At 47.4% G+C, this 27,939-nt stretch overlaps 1 protein-coding gene across 1 annotated transcript; it reads right to left on the bottom strand.

Moving 5' to 3' along the window:
* Positions 1-717: 717 nt before the first annotated feature.
* LOC142302288 (uncharacterized) lies at positions 718-26,871 on the bottom strand. The gene is given in 7 exon segments (XM_075343355.1): positions 718-1,454; positions 2,269-2,596; positions 2,599-2,783; positions 3,242-3,620; positions 4,381-4,493; positions 22,967-22,979; positions 25,254-26,871. Coding segments are annotated over 7 exon segments (3,348 nt in total). The 5' UTR covers positions 26,857-26,871; the 3' UTR covers positions 718-727.
* Between the last annotated feature and the right edge of the window lie 1,068 nt (positions 26,872-27,939).

The following is a 27,939-nucleotide window of genomic DNA, read 5'->3' as shown; positions in this document are numbered from 1 at the left end:
TAGGGTTCTTTATACAGTATGAAGAGGTGTGGGGGTCACAGTTGGGGGATCATACTGTTTTGGAGTAGTTGAAAGGTGGTACAGTAGGGTCATTATACTGTGCGTGTGGAGGTTACTGTGGAGGAAGTCACTGTGGCGGTATTGTGCAGTGTTTATGAGACACTTTTGTTTGCATCATACATTCTGGGTGCAATGAAAGTGAAATCCAGGGTCTCAATAGGAGGAAAATTAGCTTGTAATGTCTTCAAAGTTCTGTGATAAGCTCTCAATGACTATAGCTGAATATATATATATATATATATATATATATATATATATATATATATATATATATTTTTTTTTTGGGGGGGGGGGCCCAATTAGAAATTCTGCTATGGGGTCCCATGATTTCTATGTACGCCCCTGCACTAAGATGTTTCCTTACGAATTGTTGAGCAATTTATTACAACAATACAGATAAGAAGGCAACAATTTCCAAAGATGACGACAAGAAAAGCCGATCTGACCTTTACTAGTCGCTTCATTTACGGAGAAAAACCGAAGAAAATCTTATCAGAGATTTCATTGTAGAAGAAGAGAACAAAGGAATAAAAATGTCTTCTAGTAACTGAGAGGGAATTATAAGCAGCGTATAGATATATGATCAGGAGGATATAATATTAGCATCAGATTATCAGCAAAAGTCACATTATTTCACTATTATATTCTTTATCACCAGTTTCTTATATTATGATGGATTCTTCCGGCTGCTGCTTCTCCCTAATATCTTTATAGAACTGTTATATACAAATAATGCAGCATGAAGAGGCTCGGAGAAGGCGGCAGTGAAGGTGTGTAAGTGTCTGATGGGGTCACACAGCTCATAAAAGGACAACTGCCCGGCCTCATAATCCAGACAGATCCTGAATCTGTCACTGGAGATCTTGTCAGGTAACTGGATCTCTATACTGTCATGTATCACTGAATACTGATTATTATATCTCCACAAACACCAGGACTTGTTATTATTTCCAATCAGTGACAGCAGCCTCCTGTCTATACTGGGGTAACACATCCCCACCATCCACCCCCCTGATCTACTGCTCTCCACATCCCAGTAATGTCGTCCTGAGGTAAATCCCCTCCTGCTCATCACCTGATTATACTGGAATCTCTCTGCTGTTTCTGGACGTTTCTGCTCCTCTCGTGCCCAGGTTGCAGTTTTCAGGTCGTCTGATATAAGGAGATTATTACCCGCTGTGTTTACATCCAGTAATATGTCTGCAGGATCCTCCACATAGATCCCGCTCCTTATATCTGTTATTACCTCACATAATGTGTGTAATGTGTGTGAGATCACAGCCACATCCAGGTCATCTCCATCATGGAGCTGTTTATCATGTCCCCCTGTGTCCTCATCACCTCCCTCCTCCTCAGGATCACACAATCACCGGTGTCTGGTTCCTGTAAGGGTACTTTCACACTTCACACACGTTAATTTCCTTCCGTCACAATCCGCCCTTTTGGAAAACAGCGGAATCCGTTAACGGATTCCGCTGTTTCCCATAGACTTGTATTGAGGACGGATTGTGCCAAAAGGACCTGCGTTGCTTCCACTGGGCGACGCTCCGTTGCTTCCGCCCAGCGGGAGGAACGCAGCATGTAACGTTGTTTTGAGCAGCGGAATCCTCAGGATTTCACTGCGCATGCTCTTTTTTTTTTTTTTTTTAAATCAAAAACTTTATTTTGTCTCGCGGTGGCCAAACGTTCAGCTGAGCGCTCGCCCGCTGGCATGCCCGGTTGCCGGCAAGTGACAGCGCTCAGCTGAGCGCTCGCCCGCCGGCATGCTCGGCCGCCGGCAAGTGACAGCGCTCAGCTGAGCGCTCGCCCGCCGGCATGCTCGGCCGCCGGCAAGTGACAGTGCTCAGCTAAGCGCTCACCCGCCGGCATGCTCGGCTGCCGGCAAGTGAGGGCGCTCAGATGAGCGCCCGCCGGCATGCCCGGCCGCCGGCAAGTTACAGTTCTCAACTGAGCGCTCGCCCGCCGGCATGCTCGGCCGCCGGCAAGTGACAGCGCTCAGCTGAGCCACCGGCCACCGGGTATTGAGAGCGATCAGCTGATCATTCACAATAGTCTGCTGCCGGTAAAACTGTAAAGAATAAAAAAAAAAAAGAAGCTTTCCGTTGTTTGTATGATCCGTAGCATCCGTTGTGCCACTATATGCAACGCATCCGTTGCATCCGTAACACAACGCAATGCTACGGAAGCCGTCCAACGCAAGTGTGAAACTAGCCTAAGACGGTCAGTGGATCAGTCATGTTACACAGCTCCTCAATGTGCCTCATCTTCCTGGACAGCTCGTCCTTCTTTATCTCCAGCTGATGGATCAGAGCAGACAGTGACAGTGACTCTTCCTTTTCCTGCCTGGAGATATCACTCAGGGCCTTCTTCTCCAGGTCGTCCACCCGTCTCCTGATGTCTGTACACAGGGCAGTGACTCTCTCGGCTTCTTCAGATGCTTTTTCTTGAGCTTTTCGCCTCTGCTCCTCCAGACTCTGGACTCTTTCCTCAGTCTCCTCTCTCTTTGTGGTCAGTTTCTGGAGGACATTTTTGAGTTATCTTTCTTCCGTTCATAGGCTTCATACAGCATTTCCACCCGATGTCCCTGATGTTCCCCTGCTGAACAATAAATACAGATACAAGCCGCATCTTCAATACAATAATATACCAGGATCTTCTTATGGACAGAACATTTCCTTTTCTCCAGAGAAGTGCTGGGATCAGATAAGACGTGTTCGGCTGGACTCACACGAGCGTATGGCATCCGATGCGAGAGCATCGGATGCGATATGCTAATGTCCCCCGGCTCAGGCTCTGCTGTGTGCGTGAGCCGAGTGTCATGCGACTGTAACCCGATCTTGCGATCGGGTCACAGCTGTGAAGCTGAGTGCGGGCGCAGCGGAGGAGAGGGAGGGGTTAATTCTCCCATCTCCTCCACTGTCAGCCTGTGCGTATATCGCACTGCACTGGGATAACATCCGAGTGCAGTCCGATGTATCTCCCGCATCCATTCACTTGAATGGGTGCGAGGGATACGGCTCTCGCAGACAATCGCAGCATGCTGCCGCTTTTCTCGCATCCAGAATCTGGATGCGAGAAAAGCTGACCAACAGCTCAACCTCATTGCCTGACATTGGTCAGAGTGCAATGCGAGAATTTCTCGCATTGCACTCGTCCGATTTTCACGCTCGTGTGAGCGTACCCTTCTGGTGATTTGCTGTGAACTCTCAGATGTTTCTCACACAGAGAAGCCTCACAGTGTAGACAGGATCTAACAGCAGGTACAGGAGAGTCCACACAGTAAGTGCAGCAGATCCCGGTGATCTCCTCTTGTTCTTGCTGAGTAACCAGGAAACATTCTGCGACATGAAGATTTATGTTCCTCATCAGCGCCGGCCGCTCCTGAAACTCTTCTCTGCAGTCAGGACATGAATAAACTCCAGACTCGTCCTGTGTATCCAGCACACGATCAATACAAACCCGGCAGAAGTTGTGTCCACATCTCAGCATTGCAGGATCCTTAAAAATAGATAAACAGATGGAGCAGAGCAGCTTGTCTCTCAGATCAGCAGACGCCATGGCTGACGGAGGAAAACAGAAACGAAACTGAAAGTCTCTGATACTCAGAAAGCAAAGCTCGAGGTTAACTATGTAGACACAGGGTGCGGCAGAATTGTAACAAGCATTCAGTCCTCTAAATTTGATGAATGACTATGTTAATTCTTCATAAATTTATAGATATGTATCTATGTATGTGTGTATATATATATATATATATATATATATATATATGCCCCTTCCTGTTTTTTGTGCTTTTTTTATGTTCATCACTGTTAGGTTGACCAAAAGGTCACAACTTTTGCCAGTGATGACCTAATGCAGAGGGAGTCCCGGTCACCCCCCCTGCTCCCTCAGCCCCGGTAAGATACAGGCACGCGCTGATATCTACACAGAAGCAAGAGATGTGCGCTCCAAAAAGAACTGATTTATTTTCACACAGACGGGGTTTATCAAACTAATAGGGACGTAACTGTGTCGTGTACAGAGGGTTAGTTTCATTTCTCGTCATAAGCATAAGTTTCCATTTCTCAGTAAGCAATTCTTATTGTTTTGAACCAGGCTGCAGGTGTTATCGCTCTGTCCTTGGGTTTTGGCGTCTAGAGTCCTGGAATGCTCTCTGAGTCTGTTACGTAAGCAAGTCTGTTCGTGCTCTTTGCAAAGGAGAATGATTTTCTATGATTTTTCTAATCATCGAAAAAGTTAACTCTTTCCTCACAATCCCCCCTTTGGCGTGAGTGATGGACGGGGGCCCATCGAGAAGCTGTGAAGCAGGCTAGCCACCAGATACTATCCAAGCCTCGGGTTGCTCAGGGACGTGTCGTCCACATCCATCCTCCGGAAAACTGCCTGCATACCTCCCGGCAAGAGTCACATCATAATACGCCAAGGTGATTCTAGAGGAAAGAGCAGAAAAGAAAGAAGCATATTAGTGATTTCATATTGGTGCTGAATAATCATTATATCTACATTTATTCAAGCAGCAGGAAAACAGAGCCATTAGCAACTTAAACACTACATAGGCAACTAATAAACAGAGTAGCACTTGGAATACTGATTGCAGTATCCCAATTAACCATCCTCCTATTCCCTTAAACCAGTTTGCGGGGTTGAACATTGAAAAGGTATTGCTCCACCAAGCATCCGAGCTCCTGAGTACCTCCTCATCATGTTTTTTCCTCAGCTTTTGAATCTCAGTTAAACTGGCTTGGGCTTTTAAGGTTCCTTTTGGGTCTATGTAGTGACAACAGCTGGGACCTATTATTTGGCACATCCCCCCTTGGGCCGCTGTGAGGTAATCCAGTACCAAAGTATGTTGGTTGGTTACAATGATTAATTGTCTCTGAATGGCAATGGTACTATTTACTGCTTGGAGAACCGCGAAAATGTGATCATCAAGATAGTCAGTGCTTTCCACCAACTTATCATACATCTGCATTACCATAGGGTAGATGAAAAGGGTGCTGAAAAATTTGTTGACATGGCTCATTTGAATTACATGGGGTCGGCCACTAGGCCTGTCTTTGTTATCTGCCACTCGCTTTACCAGTAGGTGGAGAGGCATTTTTTCTGCCGGTATATCTGTAGTATTAATAATGAAGGTGGCAGGCGTCAAACGGGCTAGGGTGCAACTACCATTTACTCCCACTGGTAGCCATTTGTAGGCATTGTAGCCACAGATCCAGTAGGTTTGCGGTGGGAGATCCCAGATGGCAGAATGTTGTAGTATTAGTGTATGCACTATATCTAAAAAAAGCTGATATATTTTTCAGAATGCACCATCCGGGAAGTTGGCCTAGGGGACTACAATACCCTGTGGACTGTTCACTACAGGTTGCTCGGCCAGGCACATACGCATCAGAATCATTGCACCATAAATTTCCGGGTGTGGAATAACAAGTATCATTTGTGCCTTCTGAAAACAATGAATTGTATGCCCACCCATGGTCATGCAGATGTCTCTCTAACAGCAAGGGCTTAAATGCATCTGTACTGTCAGAGATTCACCCAAAACTTATTTTGATTCCTTTCATTGCAATATTGCCCATAATAAGTGTTTTTGTGTAATTACGGGGTACCCAGCTGCTTCCTACAAAGGCTAAGTATTGTTGGGTTCCGGGAAGGCTGGTAGTAAGGTTGCCTTGCCACCAGGGGAAATCTACCCACCCTACTATTGGTATGGGTACACTAGTGTTCCACAAATTTTGGTACTTTGTGTCATTGACTGATAGTCTATTGTAACAGCCTCCCCATTGGAACACCTCGTTTATTGGGACTGGTATAGCTACGTAAGGCATGGAGGAGGCTGTCAGAGGCGCGTGTGTACATATCCAGCAGTCTGTGATCTCAAGTTTTTCAGCTAATACTTTATGGTGGGTCTTAAATGAATTCTGCCGTGGTCTAGAAGGCCCCAAAAAGGAAGTACACATAGAAATACTTATCAGCAGTATTAGGCCTTCTTGCAGTGGCTAGCATGGACCCATGTCGATCTCCCCTCTAGTTTGATGGAGGTCGGTGTGGTCAGCTGGATAGTCAAAGGTCCTTCAAATCGTGGCTCGAGGGTCTTTCTCACGTGCTTCTTTAGGTAACCCGGTCACCAGGCTTTAGGGAGTGGGTTTCTGGAACAGCATCAGGATCAGATAGAGAAGAATAGACCCTTTGGTGGGTTTCAGTTAGTCTCTGCTGCAGGGAGACAACATAAGATGTTAGGCTATCACATTGCAGGTGTAATTCCTGCGGGAAGTAGCATCCTAATCTGGGTGCACTACCAAAGAGTATTTCAGAGGGTGAGAGCCTGTGCTTTCCCTGTGGGGTGGTCCTTATGGAATAAAGAGCTATGGGGAGACATTCTGTCCATGGTCTACCAGTCTCCTCCACTGCCTTGGCTAGTTTGAGCTTTAGAGTTCCATTTAACCTTTCCACTTTCCCTGATGACTGTGGGTGCTAGGGTGTGTGTAAGGCTGACTGAATGCCTAGCAGGGAACAGGTATTCTGGAAAACTTGTCCAGTGAAATGGGTACCTCAGTCTGACTCTATGACTTCAGGGAGTCCAAACCGGGGCACCAGCTCACAGGCCAATTTTTTTGCTGTGATTTTGGCCGTGACTGAGCTGACAGGATAGGCCTCTGGCCATCCTGAGAAAAGGTCTACACAGACAAGTACAAACTCGTAAATGCCATGTTTTGGCAGCTGGATATAGTCTATTTGTACTCTTTCAAATGAGGCAAACGTCTTTGGCATGTGTCTCTGCGGGATTTTTGTTAGCTGGCCTGGATTATGCTGTTGACAGATGTGACAAGCTTTTATTCTCTGGGAGGCGTATTGTCTGAAGCCGGGGGCTACCCAATGAGGTTCCATCTGGTTCATGATTGAATTTGTGCTATCGTGCGTAAGGTAGTGGAGTATTTGGAAAATGGCCGGGAACCAACTGCGTGGCAGGACAGAAAGTCCGTTTAGGCACCAAATCCCCTCCACGTTTTGTGCCCCCTTGGCCCGCCATCCGGCCTTTTCTTCCTCAGAGGCGTTTTCCTGTGTCTCAGAGAGGTTCTGCGTCTTTTCCTCCGTTGTGACACTGTTTCCGTCTCCTTCAAAGGGAGTAAGGCTGCTTATTTTGCTGCTTGGTCGGCCAAGTGATTTCCCCTAGCCTCAGGTATTTGGGCCTTGGTGTGGGCAGCAACCTTTATGATTGCCAGCAGCTTTGGCTTCAAGGCTACTTCCATTAGACTTTTCACTGAGGCTCCATGCCTAATGGGATTTCCTGTCACTGTGAGGAATCCTCTAGTCTGCCAGATAGTGCCAAAATCGTGCACAATGCCGTGTGCATAAGCTGAGTCCGTGTAGATGTTCGCTGTTCGTTCTTACAGAAACTCAATTGCCCAGATGAGGGCGAGAAGTTCTGCTTCTTGGGCAGATATGCGCGGAGGTAGCAGTTGTTTGGCTAAGACTTCATGTAAAGTCACTACCGCAAATCCGGTGTGGAACTTGCCTGTGTCATCGGCATATCTGCTACCATCCACAAAAAGTTCAAAGTCTGGATTTGTAAGCGGTGTTGCCTGAATATTGTGCAGGGGCTTTGCCTCATGTTGGATGAGTTCTTGACAATCGTGGTCAAATGGTGCGCTGGTACATTTGTCACTTTCTTCCTCTGTCCCCCCTTCTAAACTTGTGAAGATTAGCAGATCAGAAAGGTTTAGACTGATTACTCGAGAGAATGAGATGTTTGGGGGTAGCAACAGCGTGCACTGAAGTCTGACTTGTCTTGCCATGGAGAGGTGTTTCAGCTGCACTTGGTTGAGAACAGCATAGATGTCATGGCTGGTAAGGATGGTGGTCGGGAAATCCAGTGAGATTTCGGATGCTTTCTGTAGTATGTTCGAGACTGCTGTGACTGCACGGATACAGGTTGGTGCTGCTTTGGTGACGTTGTCGAGTTGAGAGGAGTAGTACCCGATTATATGATGTTTGTCCGTCTTCTGGGTGAGTACTCCCATGGCAAATCCTTGAAGCTCTGCTACGAACAGAAGGTGAGATCATAGTTTGGTAGTGCCAAAGTAGGTGCATCAATCACTAGTTCCTTGAGGCGCTGGAAGTTTTGTCGAGCTTCTTCTGTAAGGAAAAAAAAAAAAAAGAACATTCTTGGTGCAATCATAAAATGGTTGCATGAGTAGTGACGCATTGGGAATCCATTGTCTGCAGAATGATATTAGTCCCAAAAATCCTCTGAGCTGCTTGAGGTTTCTAGGAATGCTTGCTTTGCATCCTGATTCTGCTAGGAAGATAAGAAGACTCATTGAAGCCGTTTTACATTCTTCTTCGCTTGGGCAGCACAGTAGTAAATCATCGACATACTGGAGGAGGATACAGCAGTCAGGGGGCTGCCAACCTTGAAGGACACTACTCATAGCCTGAGTATACAGTGTAGGGGAATGCTGCATCCCTTGTCCGCGTGTATTGATTTTGCTTATGCATGAATGCAAAGAGATCTTGACATGCTGGGTCCAGTGGTACCGAGAAAAAGGCATTAGCAAGGTCTATGATCATATATGGGTAGATGTAGCCAGTACCTGTGTGAGCAGTGTATGTGGATTAGGAACAACAGGTGTCAGTGGCTTCAGTATTGAGTTCACTGCCTTTAGATCCTTGTTGCCAATTTGAAGGGGGACATGTATAAATGGACCTCTGGCATCCCTATCCCGTGCTGACGCAAGTCAGGCAGTCTTTTCTTCCTGACTCTCGGGTTGGTTTTGAGTTTCCCTATTTTTCTTTCTACAGTCTCTGATAACGTGTCCTTTTATCCCACAATAGTAGCAGGTCGGTCCCTTTTTTCTTGTAACTTCTGGCTGACCGTCCACTGCCGCTATGACGACTTTCTTGGTCCTTTGCATCGGTTTCTAAGCCACTTGCTTTGTTGACTAGAAGATCTATGTCTTCCATGTTCCTCCATTCGGGGCAGCACGCTTTGAATCTATCTGCCAGAGGTGCATGTATTCCATCCATGAAGGATCTTACCATCAGGCGACGTATTGCACCTGCTTGTAAGTCCAGCCCTTCATCTGCGAATGACTGCATCAATCTGTAGTAAAATGAGCTGACATTCTCCACAGGACCTTGATGCACTGGTCCCATTGTGCCCTTAGTTCTTCGTTCCTGGGCGCAGAAAAAATTGAGTGCTATCATGAAGGCTTGGCCGGATGCCACAGTATGAGTATCGGCCGGAACATTCCCTGCCAGATGGGCAGTAAGTTTGGCATACATTTCAGGGGACATTTTGATTCTACATAAACCCTCCATGTCCAACCAAGTGTTTCTGTAAAAGACCTGTATTTGGTTCAGTTAACATGAAAAACTGACTGGGTTTCTAGTCGGGTCAGGGGCATTTTGCAGGCAAGTCATCTGTTCGGCAGGAGTCCAAGGCACATATTCATCATATGCAGGGGGAATTGGATCTCTGGGAGCATCTGGCTGTGCTGGGTTGGCAGGTGGTGTTATAAGGACTCTTCTTTCCACTACGGGATAAAGAAGCACTGGTGCTGTGGCTTGTGGCTTGTGCTGTGGGGCTCCACAGGCTAGGCATGTTTTACTCCAGTCCGGATTTTGTTGGCCACAGTTGGTGCAGGTCCATCCCGGGGGTCCTGCTATTTTTGGAGTTGTTGCAGGAGTAGTTGACAGGTACGGGGGAGGTTCAGAATCCTTATTAACTCTCTTCTCAGTTTTTTCCTATGTGTCTGATTCTTCATGGTATATCCAACCTTGATCGTGGGCTGGTTTTTGCCATGTCAGAAAGAGTTCTGACCAGTTCAGTCCATGATTTATCTACTATTACGTCTGCTCTGGTAGCTCTTATTTTGTCCCATTTGTTGGGGTCTAGTTGGTCCTTCCCTTCAATCCAAATGTCTTAAAAACTTCCTTGGACTGACTGGCTATTCTTTTTCCATAGTAACACGTAATGAGATGCTGCAAGGTGCATCCAGCTCTGTCCTTTGATATTCCTTGTCCCATTCTTCGTCTATCTTCTTCAGCTTTTAGACCCTTGAACATCCCTTGGACTAGACCTACCTATCCTGGAAGTACCCGGAGACTGACTCCTTATCTGTATTCCTACTTTAAGGTGGTGTCCTAACTTTGTTCAGAGGGGGCTGAGTATGGAGAATGATGGTGGGTTGCCCTTCTTGTACCAAAGGTACACTCTATATCCGATAGCAATGGCAAACAGGGCTCCTCCAACTAACACTAGGGCAGTGAATATCACATCCATTTAGACAGGACAGAGCACAGAGGCAAAACGCAGAAGAGCAGACACACGGAGACAAAGCACAGAGAAGCAGACAAACAGACAAAGCACAGAAAACATCTGCTGGCAAAAGTTCTCTCAGAGTTCAGTAGTGACCCGCCAATTACCCAGTTTCTACTCTAAGTGTCTCTCTTGCATGTTGAGGAGAGAGAGAACAGAGAAAGAGCAGAAAAAGGTTCAGCTCTTACCTGGCCAGGTGTTTTTGGTCCCCACGTCTGGTCCCCTCCTCCTCGGGATGGCAAGATGGTCCACTGGATCCCGGATTAGACACGCGGGTCCCTGCTTTCGGGCGCCAGAAATGTTAGGCTGACCAAAAGGTCACAACTTTTGCCAGTGATGACCTAATAGGTTAACTATGTAGACACAGGGTGCGGCAGAATTGTAACAAGTAGTTGTCGCGGGCGGGGAGGAGGGTGTCAGCACACTACGCTCACCCCTTCTGCTCGGGTCCGGCAGCTGCTGCTCAGTGGTGGCTCGAGCGGTGGGCCGGATCCCGGGGGTTTCTCGAGCGGCACTCCTCGCCCGTGAGTGAAAGGGGTTTGTTGGGTGTGGGAATTGTTTATTGTCCGTGACGCCACCCACGGTTGTGGTGATTTCACCACCGCTGCTCAATATGGGGATCCCGGGGATGGTGATGCGGAGCAGCCAGGTGTTATGTTGCCCCTCCGTGGGTAGGGGTTGGTGATCCCGGGGCCCGGTGATGGCTTGGGAGGTGCAGGGCCTGGTGGGCGCAGGGACGCGGGGGCAGCGCTGTGCCTTGCGGCACTATGGTACTCACTCAGCCTGAGACGTTGACACAGTTCTTACGGTAAACCAAACGGCTGGTAAGACGGTCCCACGGACGGCTGCACTTGCTCTCCCAGTAGGTGACGGTGATGTCCCTTTTCCTAGCACCTTTGTGTACTTGTTGGTTGCGATGGGTCCCCACCGGTAACCCGCTCCCCGGCTTCAAGCTGGACCGGGGGAGCTCTACTCTTTGCCCGCAGGCGCTGGCCCTAAGAAACTGGTGCCTTGGCGGTGGCGGTGTCTCTCTTACACTGGCTGGGCTGTTGCCTTCAATCGGGACTTGGTTGTTGGGGGATCTACGTCCCCTTCACTGACGGATTCGGCAAATTATGGCGACTCCAAGCCTTGCCGGGGTCCGAGAGGCCCCTGCCCTGGTGCTGACTGTCCTTCGGAACACTGCTCCAGACCACCGGGCACACAGCCTACGGGGTCCTTCCAGGAACTTCCAAACGGTCCCCCTCCAGACAGTCACCGCCATTGCTGACCTTGCTGACCTGTCCTGCACACAGCTGGACTACTTCAGGCTTTTGCACGCTCTTTCTGTTCTGTCACCACTCTTGCTTTCCTCCTTTACTACTTTTCTTCCTTCACTTTCACTTAGCTGTTTACTTTAGCCCTGTCTGGGCTACTCCTCCACTCCTTCCACTTCCTCCTCCCTGACTCAACTAGACTAGACTCTCTCTATCTGCCTGGTTTCTCCCGCCTCCAGAGCTGTGAACTCCTCGGTGGGCGGAGCCAACCGCCTGGCCCACCCCCTGGTGTGAATCATCAGTCTCTGGAGGAAAGCAACAAGGATTTTTGGTTAGCTTAGATGTTCCTACCTGGGATGTAGGGTGTGGTGGTGTGTGACCTGTGTCCCCTGGCTTGCCCAGGGCGACACATTCCCCCTTAGCAAAATGCAGACCGTCCGCGGGCTGCCGTCCAACACCGGTTTTATTTTTCTGTAAAAGATAACATGGTAAAATAATAACATATATACATTTTTAATAACTCTTCCCTTAACGGGAGACACATTTCTTTAACGTTGCATAACGGTTTACGGTTACGGTTTCCGCTCTCTCCCACCCAAGCAACCTGGCCCAGATGCTGCCCCTAAAGCCCAGGCAGCACCCCTTGACCCACAGTCCATAACACGGTACCCGAGCGGGATCTGTCCTTCCCTCCAGAGGGTAGCCACCGGTTCCTTTGGTGGCTGGGCCCCAGCCTGCTCTGCTGAGGGCCCTCCCTCCAACCTGCCTCTCCGGAGGCGGCATTGCGGAAGCGGTAATGGCAAACAACTATTTACAAGCCACTTAACGTTTGTGGGTGCCCTGCAAGTTCACGGGCTTGTCCATGGATAGTCCTCCATGCAAAAACTTTTAAACGGTCCCTACGGGGACAACGGTGCCGGCTCCAGCCGGTTGCAAATCACAAAGCAAATCAGGTTAAACTTCGGTAATCATCTTTTTCTTATCATTCTTTCAAACTTTCAAACAAACAACCACTCAGACTTCGGTCCCAACGGGGACGGTTGCAGCGGTCCTCCGCTGGCACTACTGGGCATTTTCGTCCTCCTCACCCGGCTCTGGGCGGAAGGACACGGGCACCAGCCCCTCCAGTGCATAGCAAGCACGGCGTGGAAGGGCTGCCCGATACCCGTTGCCCCCGGTTCGGGGAACATAAGTGGCCTCCATGCCAGACAGGGCAACGACCCCCTCCTCTTCTTCTGACACAGGCTCAGTGTCAGGCCCGGAGTCGCTATCTTCTGCCCCCGCCGCAGTCACAGAGGGGTGCACATCCGACGGGCCAGGTGCGGTGCAGCGCGCGAGCGAGTAGGACGGAGGTAACACAGGAGCCAGGGGTAGACCGAGTCCGCAGCGACCGGTCCCTCGGGGACACAGGGGCGTGGGTCATTCTCCAGCTCCTCCATCACGGCCTCCACTCCATACACTCGCGCCACAGCAACTAGGGCCTCCACCTCCGCGGCCCACTGCTCCATCAGCCCGCCGATCTAACTCTGGTAGCGACGGCAGATCCCCGCCGCCCGGGCCCTCAACCATGCCGCTGTTCCAGACACCCGCTCGGTAGTCTCTGCAGAACTAGGTGGAGCAGACATTTCCCGTTAGGGTCGATGGACCAGGGGGGTCCCAGTGTGTTTGTTGCAACTCCACACTTACATGCGTCCAGCCGCCATGGCGTCCCCCTTAGCTATTTTCGGCCCCTCCTCTCTCGGGGCGGGGTTTTGGCCTTCGCGCCTCTACTACTCGAGAAGACGCTCGAGCGGGAACTTTTCGCGCCAAAGATGGCGGCTTCTGAAATTTTTCTGCCGGATACCTCCGGCGGTAACAAGGCGCACCTCTACCAGACGGCAGAGCGGTAAGATCCTGTTCGTGACGCCAAGTTGTCGCGGGCGGGGAGGAGGGTGTCAGCACACTACGCTCACCCCTTCTGCTCGGGTCCGGCGGCTGCTGCTCAGTGGTGGCTCGAGCGGTGGGCCGGATCCCGGGGGTTTCTCGAGCGGCACTCCTCGCCCGTGAGTGAAAGGGGTTTGTTGGGTGTGGGAATTGTTTATTGTCCGTGACGCCACCCACGGTTGTGGTGATTTCACCACCGCTGCTCAATATGGGGATCCCGGGGATGGTGATGCGGAGCAGCCAGGTGTTGTGTTGCCCCTCCGTGGGTAGGGGTTGGTGATCCCGGGGCCCGGTGATGGCTTGGGAGGTGCAGGGCCTGGTGGGCGCAGGGACGCGGGGGCAGCGCTGTGCCTTGCGGCACTGTGGTACTCACTCAGCCTGAGACGTTGACACAGTTCTTACGGTAAACCAAACGGCTGGTAAGACGGTCCCACGGACGGCTGCACTTGCTCTCCCGGTAGGTGACGGTGATGTCCCTTTTCCTAGCACCTTTGTGTACTTGTTGGTTGCGATGGGTCCCCACCGGTAACCCGCTCCCCGGCTTCAAGCTGGACCGGGGGAGCTCTACTCTTTGCCCGCAGGCGCTGGCCCTAAGAAACTGGTGCCTTGGCGGTGGCGGTGTCTCTCTTACACTGGCTGGGCTGTTGCCTTCAATCGGGACTTGGTTGTTGGGGGATCTACGTCCCCTTCACTGACGGATTCGGCAAATTATGGCGACTCCAAGCCTTGCCGGGGTCCGAGAGGCCCCTGCCCTGGTGCTGACTGTCCTTCGGAACACTGCTCCAGACCACCGGGCACACAGCCTACGGGGTCCTTCCAGGAACTTCCAAACGGTCCCCCTCCAGACAGTCACCGCCGTTGCTGACCTTGCTGACCTGTCCTGCACACAGCTGGACTACTTCAGGCTTTTGCACGCTCTTTCTGTTCTGTCACCACTCTTGCTTTCCTCCTTTACTACTTTTCTTCCTTCACTTTCACTTAGCTGTTTACTTTAGCCCTGTCTGGGCTACTCCTCCACTCCTTCCACTTCCTCCTCCCTGACTCAACTAGACTAGACTCTCTCTATCTGCCTGGTTTCTCCCGCCTCCAGAGCTGTGAACTCCTCGGTGGGCGGAGCCAACCGCCTGGCCCACCCCCTGGTGTGAATCATCAGTCATTGGAGGAAGGCAACAAGGATTTTTGGTTAGCTTAGATGTTCCTACCTGGGATGTAGGGTGTGGTGGTGTGTGACCTGTGTCCCCTGGCTTGCCCAGGGTGACACATATTCAGTCCTCTAAATTTGATGAATGACTATGTTAATTCTTCATAAACTTATAGATATGTATCTATGTATGTGTGTGTGTGTGTATATATATATATATATATATATATATATATATATATATATATATATATATATGGCCCTTCCTGTTTTTTGTGCTTTTTTTATGTTCATCACTGTTAGGTTGACCAAAAGATCACAAGTTTTGCCAGTGATGACCTAATGCAGAGGGAGTCCCGGTCACCCCCCCACCCCCGCTGCTCCCTCTGCCCCGGTAAGATACAGGCACGCGCTGATATCTACACAGAGGCAAGAGATGTGCGCTCCAAAAAGAACTGATTTATTTTCACACAGGCGGGGTTTATCAAACTAATAGGGACGTAACTGTGTCGTGTACAGAGGGTTAGTTTCGTTTCTCGTCATAAACATAAGTTTCCATTTCTCAGTAAGCGTAAGACACAACTCTTATTGTTTTGAACCAGGCTGCAGGTTTTATCGCTCTGTCCTTGGGTTTTGGCGTCTAGAGTCCTGGAATGCGCTCTGAGTCTGTTACGTAAGCAAGTCTGTTCGTGCTCTTTGCAAAGGAGAATGATTTTCTATGATTTTTCTAACCATGGAAAAAGTTAACTCTTTCCTCACATCACAATTACATTCCAAAAAAATACAAGAGCTGGCTTACCCCAGTCAGTTGTCCGGTTAGGGCACAAACACATTAGCGGTATTCTGCTGCACTGCCGTATCCGGCATAAGGGCAGTACAGTACAATACAATTCACAGACAGTGCGGCAAGCCCCGGTCACATGCTGTCACATGCTCCGGTCCCATGACTGCATATGCCCGAAGCTTGCCAGTGAACTGTATTGTACTGTACTGTCCTTGTGCCAGATCTGCGAGTGCGGCAGGAAAACGCTGATGTGAAACCAGCCTTAGATGGCTGAGGATCCGACATGGGAGGGAGTGGTGGAAGCGCACCCAGAAATCAAAATAAATTGTAGAGTTTCATCCAGCGTATCACTCCAAAAGGCGGTCTCATGAATTGAAAAATTACATTCATTTTTACAATGATAAAAAAGCCATCTTACATGTCTCTGACAGACTATAGCGTATTCTCAGATGTTCACTTCAGACTATGCGTTTCGACGTGCTAGATGTCTTCATCATGGTCTATGTTAAAAAGAATATCCCTCCACCATTTTAAAACATGACGATTAAGTCGTGTGCTCTGGTAATCAGATTAATTAGTTAATTATGGGTGTATAAACTGAAAAATCCTCCAAAGTGAAGAGAAAAGAAAAAGGCAAAATTACCATGTATAAGTGTTATTTCCTTAGAAGAATACATATCACCTATATATAATTGGAATATAATCAATATTCAAGTAAGAAAAATAGAGGAAATCCATAATATATATATATATATATATATATATATATATATATATTTATTTTTTTTTTTCAAATAAGATAATTTGAGGGGGTATAATAAGCAATATTATATTTGAGACAAAATTAACGATGTATAGTAAAGGCCGCTTTACATGCAACGACATTGCTAACGAGATGTCGTTGGGGTCACGGAATTCGTGACGCTATCCAGCCTCGTTAGCGACGTTGTTGCATGTGAAACGCAGGAACGACTGTTAACGATCAAAATTACTCACCTTATCGTTGATCATTGACGCGTCGTTCCTTTCCCGAATATCGTTGCTGTTGCAGGACGCAGGTCACTATGTGTGACACCGCAGGAACGAGGAACTACATCGTACCTGCGGCCGCTGCAAATGAGGAAGGAAGGAGGTGGGTGGGATGTTCCGCCCACTCATCTCTGACCCTCCGCTTCTATTGGACGGCTGCCGTGTGACGTTGCTGTGACTCCGCATGAACCGCCCCCTTAGAAAGGAGGCGGATCGCCGGCCACAGCGACGTCACAGGGAAGGTAAGTCCGTGTGACGGGTGTAAGCAATGTTGTGCGCCATGGACAGCGATTTGCCCGTGTTGCATAACCGACGGGGGCGGGTACGCTTGCTAGCGATATCGATACCGATATCGCAGCATGTTAAGTGGCCTTAAGAGGGAAATGGTTAAATTACAGAGTATATATCAAATATTTCTATTTTATGGTTCCACATCAAAAGTCAGAAATATATGGTATAGGAAATGTGTTAAATGGTTTTATCTATATTATCAGGTCTCATATGAAATACCAAAACCCAGCAATGTCCTTGCTTTGAATGTAATTAAGCTTATCATGGAGGGAAATGGTTACATAGAAAAATCTATATTAAATGATTTCTTCTTTGTCTCTTTATATAATCCAGCATCAGAATAATGATTTTTAGAATAGAGAAGGTCTATTGGACATGTAATCACTGGCGGACATATCGCCAGTGCAGCCGGTGCCGTTACATAGGGGCCCCCTGCAGTCTGTGTCTGCCCCTGTATGTAATACTGTGTCATCAGATCTTGGAGTAAAGCTTTGCACGTTGCGACATCGCAAGCCGATGCTGCGATGTCGCACGCGATAGTCCCCGCCCCCGTCGCAGGTACGATATCGTGTGATAGCTGGCGTAGCGAACATTATCGCTACGCCAGCTTCACATGCACTCACCTGCCCTGCGACCGTCGCTCTGGCCGGCGACCCGCCTCCTTCCTAAGGGGCGTCATAGCGACGTCACACGGCAGGCGGCCAATAGCAGCGGAGGGGCGGAGATGAGCAGGATGTAAACATTCCGCCCACCTCCTTCCTTCCACATATCCTATGGAAGCCGCGGTGACGCCGGTAGGAGATGTTCCTCGCTCCTGCGACTTCACACACAGCGATGTGTGCTGCCGCAGGAGCAAGGAACAACATCGGACCGTCGCGTCAGCGTAATTATGGATTACGCCGACGCTGCACCGATGATACGATTACGACGATTTTGCGCTCGTTAATCGTATCATCTAGGCTTTACAAACTACGATGTCGCATGCGATGCCGGATGTGCGTCACTTTCAATTTGACCCCACCGACATCGCACCTGCGATGTCGTAGTGTGCAAAGCCCGCCTAAGTCTTTCTGTCAATCAGATAAGGCCTATATCTGCACCAAAAAATACAGGAGACTATACTTAGATTTAATCCGCCTCAATCTCTGGTTTAACACTATTGGCAACTCAATACATCAGATTATGCAATATAAGGCACTTAACCGCAATAAATAATGATAATCACCAAAAGCAGAGATCCAAACACCAAATACTGGCCGGGACCAACCAAATGAATACATTATCACTCATTAGGCGCACATAGCACACTGGTACAATGCCAATTCAGCATCATTGTCTCAATAAACAGCCATAGATGCCATAATTATAAATAATATTCACTTCCCTTGAGTAGGTGCAATGTGCACAGCCTCGACGCGTTTCTCTGCCCTCTGTTTTGGATCATCAGGAGGCCCAGGGAGAAAAGGGAATGACAACCATTCAGATGCCTCGATGTCTTCTATGGTAGTCGAGATATTGCAATGCACCCTGGAGGACACGTACAGGAGGCCTCAGACTACATTTTTGGACAATTTTAAAAATTGTGTGACTCCTAGACTAGAGAGTCTATGTACTAAGTGCAAGGGCTGATAAACATTTAGTCCTGGAGGGTATATATATATATATATATATATATATATATATATATATACAGGGGCGGACTGGCCCACCAGGAGGTCGCGAGAACCCCCGGTGGGCCTCTGCTATTGCTGTCACTGTCAGTGCCGCGCGGCTCTGACTCATGTGTGCAGCCAGCGACACTGCAGGAGGAGGCAGTCTCAGAGTGATGACTGCTTCCTTCCTGTGCAGGTGCCGGCAGCATCGCGCTGCGGAGGACGGACCCGGCGTCGCCCCAGGCCAGGCTGCAGGAGCAGCAGCACGTGAGTATAGAAGGCGGGTGTCCCGGGGGGGTGTGCGGGGGCCCAGGGAGCGAGCAGGGGCCCCGGGGGGGCGGGGGCCCAGGGGGGGTGTACGGGGGCCCAGGGGGGCAAGCAGGGGCCCGGGGGGAGGGGCTGTTGGGCATGTGGAGACTGTGGGCAATCAGATCAGTAACATTAACCCTTATTCCATCGAAATGTCTGCACAGTCAGGGGTGGGATTCAGCCGGTTCTGGAGAACCGGTTGTTAAAATAGCAGCCGGTTCCCAGAACGGGCAAGAAACAGCTCCAGTGATCCGGTTCCCTGTATTCATTTGTGTTAGTGTCTCTTTAAGACACTGACACAAATGAATCCCTGTACCTCCGTATGCGCCGCACTTCCGGGTTCAGTGGATCCTGACCCGACGTGCAGCGACGTGTTGACGCTGCAGAGGTCACGGCAGTGTGGGGAGGTAGCTCCTCCTCCTGCCGTCTGTCAGCGTCAGGCCCTGTGCGCACTAGACATTTTTGCTGCGTTTTTAGCGTTGTTTTTTACCGCGTTTTTTTGCAGAAAACTATGTGACATTGCTTCCCCAGCAATGTCTACGGGTTTTCAGAAGTGCTGTTCTCACACAGCGCTTTTTTGTAGCTGCGTTTTTGTGGTGACCACAAAAACGCAGCATGTCAAATTATTTCTGCGTTTTTCACTGAGTTTTTCACCCATTGAGTTCAATGAGATGTTCAAAAACGCAATGAAAACTGCAAATTGCAAATATAGCTGCGTTTCTATGACTAAAAACGCGGCTCTAAACGCAAAGGGTGGGTACTACAGTGACGTGTACAGGAAGAGGATTCCTTCTGTTGGTAAACACAGAAGTGTGAATCCTCCCGGTACCGGCACCGCCGCTTCCATCTCCCGTCCGGTGCCATGTCCGCTCCCGTGCGGCGCCATGTACGGGCAGGAGATGGAAGCAGCTGCGAAGTCAAAAGTGAACAGGAGAGAAAAAAATGTCATAATCACCTGTCTGCAGCCTCGCGGTGCCATGTCCGCTCCCAGCTCCTCTCCCGGTACTGCCCGGGTGTGTGCAGATGGACGGGACACCTCCGATAGCTGCAGGACCTGGCACTGATCACCTGATGTGGTCACCTGAATGAATCAGCTGACAGTGACAGTGACAGCGGTGACGCCGGCTTTTTACTACCCGGCCGGCTAAACTATCAGCTGATGCCGTCAGGAGACTTCATCAGCTGATTACCGCTGGGTCCTGCAGCGATCGGTCTGACAGGAGTCTGCACTAAAGTGTGTATTTTTTTTTTTTTTGCACTGATGCATCAGCTTGATCCTGACGCATCATCAAATCGCTTTGCCTTCCAGCAAACCGGTCAGATGATATTGGATCCAGATTGGACGGCGCGGGACCCTTGACCCAGGATTACTGCGGAGGAGGGGGGTTCTTTATTTCAATAAAGATCGAGTCACTAATTGTGTTGTGTTTTATTTCTAATAAAAATATTTTTCTGTGTGTTGTGTTTTTTTTTATCTTTACTAGAAATTCATGGTGGCCATGTCTAATATTGGCGTGACATCATGAATTTTGGGCTTAGGGCCACTTGATAATATACAGCTAGCCCTAACCCCATTATTACCCAGCGAGCCACCCGACATCAGGGCAGCTGGAAGAGTTGGATACAGCGCCAGAAGATGGCGCTTCTATGAAAGCGCCATTTTCTGGGGTGGCTGCGGACTGCAATTCGCAGAGGGGGTGTCCAGAAAGCTTGGGCACCCTGCACTGCGGATTCCAATCCCCAGCCGCCTAGTTGTACCTGGCTGGACTCAAAAATTGCGCGAAGCCCACGTCATTTTTTTGTTTTAATTAATGAAATTCATGAAATAAAAAAAAGGGCTTCTCTATATTTTTGGTTCCCAGACGGGTACAAATAGGCAGCTGGGGGTTGGGGGCAGCCCATAACTGCCTGCTGTACCTGGCTAGCATACAAAAATATGGCGAAGCCCACGTCATTTTTTTGGAGGGCAAAAAACTCCTGCATACAGTCCTGGATGGAGCATGCTGAGCCTTGTGATTCTGCAGCTGCTGTCTGCTCTCCTGTATACACTAGTGGAGAATGAAGAACATATTGAAGAAGGAAATGACATCAGACCTTTTTTTTCAACAATCTTTAATGGCATTGTTCACTGATAAAAAAATGCATAAAAAAGCAGTGAGCAAAAACGCAGCCAAAAACGCGGTAACAACGCATCACGTTTTTACCGCGGGTGCGTTTTTGGGCCTTTTTTGCGGCCAAAAACGCACAAAAAACGCAGTGTGAAAAAAACACCTAGTGCGCACATACCCTTAGTGTGCAGAGAGCCGCGGAGGACGGAAGACAGAGGAGAAGCCACCGGTGCTTGGAGCAGGTAAGCGCTCAGTGAGCCGAAGATACAGGGAGAGGGGCCACATAAGATGGCAGCTATATGTGGCTATATGAGGAGAGGGGCCACATTAAGATGGCAGCTATATGTGACTATGGGGAGAGGCCACATAAGATGGGAGCTATATGTGGCTATATGGTGAGAGGGGCCACATTAAGATGGCAGCTATATGTGGCTATATGGGGAGAGGGGCCGCATTAAGATGGCAGCTATATGTGGCTATATGGGGAGAGGCCACATAAGATGGGAGCTATATGTGGCTATATGGGGAGAGAGGCCACATTAAGATGACAGCTATATGTGGCTATATGGGGAGAGGGGCCACATTAACATGGCAGCTATATGTGGCTATATGGGGAGACGGGCCACATTAAGATGGCAGCTATATGTGGCTATATGGGGAGATGGGCCACATAAGATGGCAGCTATATGTGGCTATATGGGGAGAGAAGCCACATTAAGATGGCAGCTATATGGGGAAAGGGGCCACATAAGATGGGAGCTATATGGGAAAAGGAGCACATGGGATGTGATCTGCTGGGGAAAGAGGCCATAATGGGATGGGATCTGCTGGGGAAAGAGGCCATAATGGGATGGGATCTGCAGGGGAAAGAGGCCATAATGGGATGAGATCTGCAGGGGAAAAGAGGCCATAATGGGATGGGATCTGCAGGGGAAAGAGGCAATAATGGGATGAGATCTGTATGGAGAAGGTCATCCATTCCAATTTTAGCAGGGCTCCTTTAGTAATAATTTTTAAAACCTGTAGAAAAATCATTTAATACAATATGACTGACAGTGACGGGAACAACTGATGCTAGACAGGAGAGTGAAGGTATAGGAGGGGAAGGAGATTTTACTTTAAATTACTTGTATTTTTTGGTTGAGGAAATTGCGTGAAAATGGGTGTGGCTAACAGAATGGGTGCAGTTACAGAATGGGTGTGGTTTTCAAATGGGCGGGGTTTACAGAGAACCTGTTGTTAAACATTTGAATCCCACCCCTGCTATATACAGTACGGTAACTGTATGGTGCTGGTGGGCCCCAAGATTGATTTTTCCTGGTGGGCCCCAGGTACTGCAGTCCGCCGCTGTATATATATATATATATATATAGTATATATATACTGCTCAAAAAAATAAAGGGAACACTTAAACAACACAATGTAACTAAGTCAATCACACGTCTGTGGAATCATCTTGTCCTGTTATGAAGCAGCACTGATTGTGAATCAATTTCTCATGGTGTTGTGCAATTAGAACACACGACGGGTGGAAATGATCGACAATTAGGAAGACACCCCTAACAAGGAGCGGTTCTGCAGGTGGTGATCACAGATCATGGAGACACAAAAATTGTTAAAGGATATGATTGTTACGGAAACATTTGAAAAATTTAAATCTGAAATGTAATCCTTATTTCCACCCTGGGAGAAAGAGGTCCAGGAGACAAGGAATGTGAATAAAAAAATTCTATCTAGAACATCGTCGTTATCTTCCCTTTCATCCAATAGGAGTAATTTTGAGATGTCGGATAACGAGGGCATGCGATCCTCAAGTAGAGGTAAATGTAAAGCAACCTATCAAGGAATACAGAACCAAGACCATAAAAGAACACGGTTCCAAGTCCGTTCCTCTTTTAGTTTACAGGTAACTAATCTTTCGGATGTTCCTCTTACCCCTAGCCAACTGAAGAATAAATAGGAGGTCAGGTACAATCAGTGTGACCAAGACCAAGAATTAGCTATCCCACCCCAATCCTAGTTATTAACCACTTAACAACCGCATTATGTTTTAAAATGGCGGCAGTTATGGGTACATCTTTCTTACTGCCTTTTTAAAACTGCAGTAAAACATAAGGACATAAGGATAAATCTCCAGTGCTTCAGCTACCAGCTGCCGTTTTTTTCTGGTTTCCAGTCATGTGATCGCCGATCAAGTAAAAGTAATTATAGCGCCAGTAAAAAATGCTTCCTCTCACATCTGACAGGATCAAACATGTCAGATGGGAGAGAAATGTCCTCCCCCAGTCCCCTGGTGTCCCCAAAGTTCCCCCGGCCCCATCCTCCTCCTGAGCATCTAAAATGGTGGGTGCATAAGTTGTGCACCGGCAGCAATCATCCTCCTCTGATTTCTCTCTATCTGACATGTCAGATGGGAGATAAAAGTCCTCCCCAGGTCTCCCCATGTCACTTCCTGTCCTCCCCGGTCCTCCATTGTTACTTCATGAGCGCCGAGTCCCCTACGGCCCCTTCTTCTCCTCTTCTGTAAAAATGGGAGGCGCATGCGCAGAGACAGATCTTGTTATTACAGCTTGTGAGCCCTCCCATTTCTCTAAACAGAGGTTTCTGACCACATGTGGGGTATCCCTTCACTCATAGGAAATTGGGTAACAAACTGTGGGGTCTACTCTTTGGCGTTGCCTCATGAAAAAGTGAGAAATTTGGTGTTAAAGCAACATTTTGGTAAAAAAAAATGAACATTTTCAATATGATGACTTAATGTTATCAAATTCTGTAAATTACCTGTGAGTTCAATATACCCATTATACTCCTGAATAAAATCCTTGAGGGGTCTAGTTTCCAAACTGGGGTCACTTTTGTGGGGGGTTTCTGCTGTTTAGATACCTCAGGGACCCTGGAAATGCGACATGGTGCCCACAATCTATTTCAGCCAAATTTGAGCTCCAAAATTCAAATATTGCTCCTTCTGTTTCGACCTCCCATTTGTTCAAATAAAGGTTTCTGACCACATGTGGGTTATCACCGCACTCAGAGGAAAGTGGGTAACAAATTTGGCAGTCCATTTTGTCATGCTATAGCTTGTAAAAGTGAACAAAATTGAGGTTAACGCAACATTTTCAGGTAAAATGTAAATTTATTTCTTTCTTCATTCCACTTTGCATTCATTCCTGTGAAGCATCTGGAGGGTTAATACACTTCTTGGATGTGGTTTTGAGCAGAGTGAGGGGTGTAATTTTTAGAATGTGGTCGTTTTTGGGTATTTTTTGTCACCTAGGCCTCTCAAAGTCATATGTGATGTGGTCCCTAAAACAATGGTATGGTAAATTTTATTGGAAAAATGAGAAATTGCTGATGAACTTTGAACCCTTCTAACTTCCTAACAAAAAAAATGAATATGATTCAAACATTACACTGATGTCAAGTATACATGTGGGAAATGTTATTTATTAACTACAGGGTGGGCCATAAGTATGGATACACCATGATAAAATGGAAGTGGTTGCTGATATCACCTTACCGTTTGTGGCATATTAGTAAATGGGAGGGGCAAAACATTTGTGGCCAGGTGACGCCCATCTGCAAAGCCGCCATTTTGAATTCAACTTCAATTTTTTTTTTTTTAGTCAGAGTGTATCCATACTTAAGGCCCACCCTGTATTATGTGTGACATAACTCTCTGGTTTAAGGGCATAAAAATTCAAAGTTTGAAAATTGCGAACTTTTCGCCAAATTTACAACTTATTCACAAATAAACACAAAAGATTTCACACTAAATTTACCACAATCATGAAGTACAATGTGTAGTGAAAAAGAATCTCAGAATCACCGGGATCCGTTGAAGCTCCAGAGTTATAACCTCATAAAGTGAAAATGGTCAGAATTGTAAAATTTGGCTGGAGGATTAAGGACAAAATTGGCTCCATCACTAAGGGGTTAATGGACGACAGTAACAATTATATCATCAGATGAACAGAGTCAGATATAAGTGACCTGTTCTTTATTATCCATCTATTAGATTGGCAAATGGCAAATTTCTTGTTATCGGCCACTAAGAAGTTTCTTTACAAATTGTTCGGCAATTTATTACAATAGTACAGATAATAAGTCAACAATTTCTAAGGATTATATCAAGAAAAGCCGATCTGACCTTTACTAGTCGCCTCATTTATGGGGAAAAAACAAAGAAAATCTTATCAGAGATTCCATTATAGAAGAAGAGAACAAAGGTATAAAAATGTCTTCTAGTAACTGAGAGGGAATTATAAGCAGCGTATAGATATATGATCAGGAGGATATAATATTAGCATCAGATTATCAGCAAAAGTCACATGATCATTTCACTATTATATTCTTTATCACCAGTTTCTTATATTATGATGGATTCTTCCTGCTGCTGCTTCTCCCTAATATCTTTATAGAACCATCCCATACATATAATGCAGCATGAAGGGGCTCGGAGAAGGCGGCAGTGAAGGTGTGTAAGTGTCTGATGGGGTCACACAGCTCATAAAAGGACAACTGCCCGGCCTCATAATCCAGACAGATCCTGAATCTATCACTGGAGATCTTGTCAGGTAACTGGATCACTTCACTGTCATGTATCACTGAATACTGATTATTATTTCTCCTCAAACTCCAGGACTTGTTATTATTTCCAATCAGTGACTGACGCCCCCTCCTGTCTATACTGGGATAACACATCCCCACCCTCCACCCCCCTGATCTACTGCTCTGCACATCCCAGTAATGTCGTCCTGAGGTAAATCCCCTCCTGCTCATCACCTGATTACACTGGAATCTCTCTGCTGTTTCTGGACGATTCTGATTCTCGATTGTCCAGGTTGCAGTTTTCAGGTCGTCTGATATATGGACATTATTAGCAGCTGTGTTTACATCCAGTAATATGTCTGCAGGACCCTCCACATAGATCCAGCTCCTTATACCTGTTATTACCTCACATAATGTGTGTAATGTGTGTGAGATCACAGCCACATCCAGGTCATCTCCATCATGGAGCTGTTTATCATGTCCCCCTGTGTCCTCATCACCTCCCTCCTCCTCAGGATCACACAAGTCCCCGGTGTCTGGTTCCTGTAAGACGGTCAGTGGATCAGTCATGTTACACAGCTCCTCAATGTGCCTCATCTTCCTGGACAGCTCGTCCTCCTTTATCTCCAGCTGATGGATCAGAGCAGACAGTGGCAGTGACTCTTCCTTTTCCTGCCTGGAGATCTCACTCAGGACCTTCTTCTCCAGGTCGTCCACCCGTCTCCTGATGTCTGTACACAGGGCAGTGACTCTCTCGGCTTCTTCAGATGCTTTTTCTTGAGCTTTTCTCCTCTGCTCCTCCAGACTCCGGACTCTTTCCTCAGTCTCTTCTCTCTTTCTGATCAGTTTCTGAAGAACATTTCTCAGTTTCTTCTTCTTCTTCCCTGAGGCCTCATCTAGAGACTCCATTTTATGTCCATTATGTTTCCCAATGAAACTGCAGGACACACAGATACAGACGGCATCCTCAGTACAATAATACTTTAAAGGTTCCCTATGGGCAGAACATTTCCTTTTCTCCATAGAAGTGCTGGGATCAGATAAGACGTGTTCTGGTGATTTGCTGTGAGCCCTCAGGTGTTTATCACACAGAGAAGCCTCACAGTGTAGACAGGATCTAACAGAAGGTACAGGAGAGTCCACACAGTAAGTGCAGCAGATCCCGGTGATCTCCTCTTGTTCTTGCTGAGTAATCAGGAATCGTTCTGCGACATTATGAAGATTTATGTTCCTCATCAGCGCCGGCCGCTCCTGAAACTCTTCTCTGCATTCAGGACAGGAATAAACTCCAGACTTGTCCTGTGTATCCAGCACACGATCAATACAGACCCGGCAGAAGTTGTGTCCACATCTCAGCATTGCAGGATCCTTAAAAATAGATAAACAGATGGAGCAAAGCAGCTCGACTCTCAGATCAGCAGACGCCATGGCTGAGGGAGGAAAAGAGAAACGAAACTGAAAGTGTCTGATACTCAGAAAGCAAAGCACGATAACTATGTAGACACAGGGAGCGGCAGAATTGTAACAAGTATTCAGTCCTCTAAGTTTGATGTATAACTATGTTAATTCTTTATAGTCTTATAGATCTGTATATATATATATATATATATATATATATATATATATATATAGTCATATGAAAAGGTTTGGGCACACCTATTAATGTTAACCTTTTTTCTTTATAACAATTTGGGTTTTTGCTATTTCAGTTTCATATATCTAATAACTGATGGACTGAGTAATATTTCTGGATTGAAATGAGGTTTATAGTAATTACAGAAAATGTGCAATCTGCATTTAAACTAAATTTGACAGGTGCATAAGTATGGGCACCTCAACATTAAAATGACATTAATATTTTGTAGATCCTCCTTTTGCAGAAATAACAGCCTCTAGTCGCTTCCTGTAGCTTTTAATGACTTCCTGGATCCTGGATGAAGGTATATTTGACCATTCCTGTTTACAAAACAATTCCAGTTCAGTTAAGTTTGATGGTCGCCGAGCATGGACAGCCGCTTCAAATCATCCCACAGATATTCAATGATATTCAGGTCTGTGGACTGGGATGGCCATTCCAGAACATTGTAATTGTTCCTCTGCATGAATGCCTGAGTAGATTTGGAGCGGTGTTTTGGATCATTGTCATGCTGAAATATCCATCCACTGCTTAACTTCAACTTCATCACTGATTCCTGCACATTATTGTCAAGAATTTGCTGATACTGAGTTGAATCCATGCAACCCTCAACTTTAGCAAGATTCCCGGTGCCGGCATTGGCCACACAGCCCCAAAGCATGATGGGACCTCCACCAAATTTTACTGTGGGTAGCAAGTGCTTTTCTCGGAATGCTGTGTTTTTTTGCCTCCATGCATAATGCCTTTTTGTATGACCAAACAACTCAATCTTTGTTTCATCAGTCCACAGGACCTTCTTCCAAAATGTAACTGGCTTGTGCTTTTGCATACCTCAGGCAACTCTGTTTGTGGCGTGCTTGCATAAACGGCTTCTT

This window comes from Anomaloglossus baeobatrachus, chromosome 4, assembly GCF_048569485.1.
Source record: "Anomaloglossus baeobatrachus isolate aAnoBae1 chromosome 4, aAnoBae1.hap1, whole genome shotgun sequence".
Taxonomy (NCBI): Eukaryota; Metazoa; Chordata; class Amphibia; order Anura; family Aromobatidae; genus Anomaloglossus; species Anomaloglossus baeobatrachus.
The sequence above is the reverse complement of the archived record's forward strand: the minus strand, read 5'-3'. Positions and strand labels throughout refer to the sequence as shown.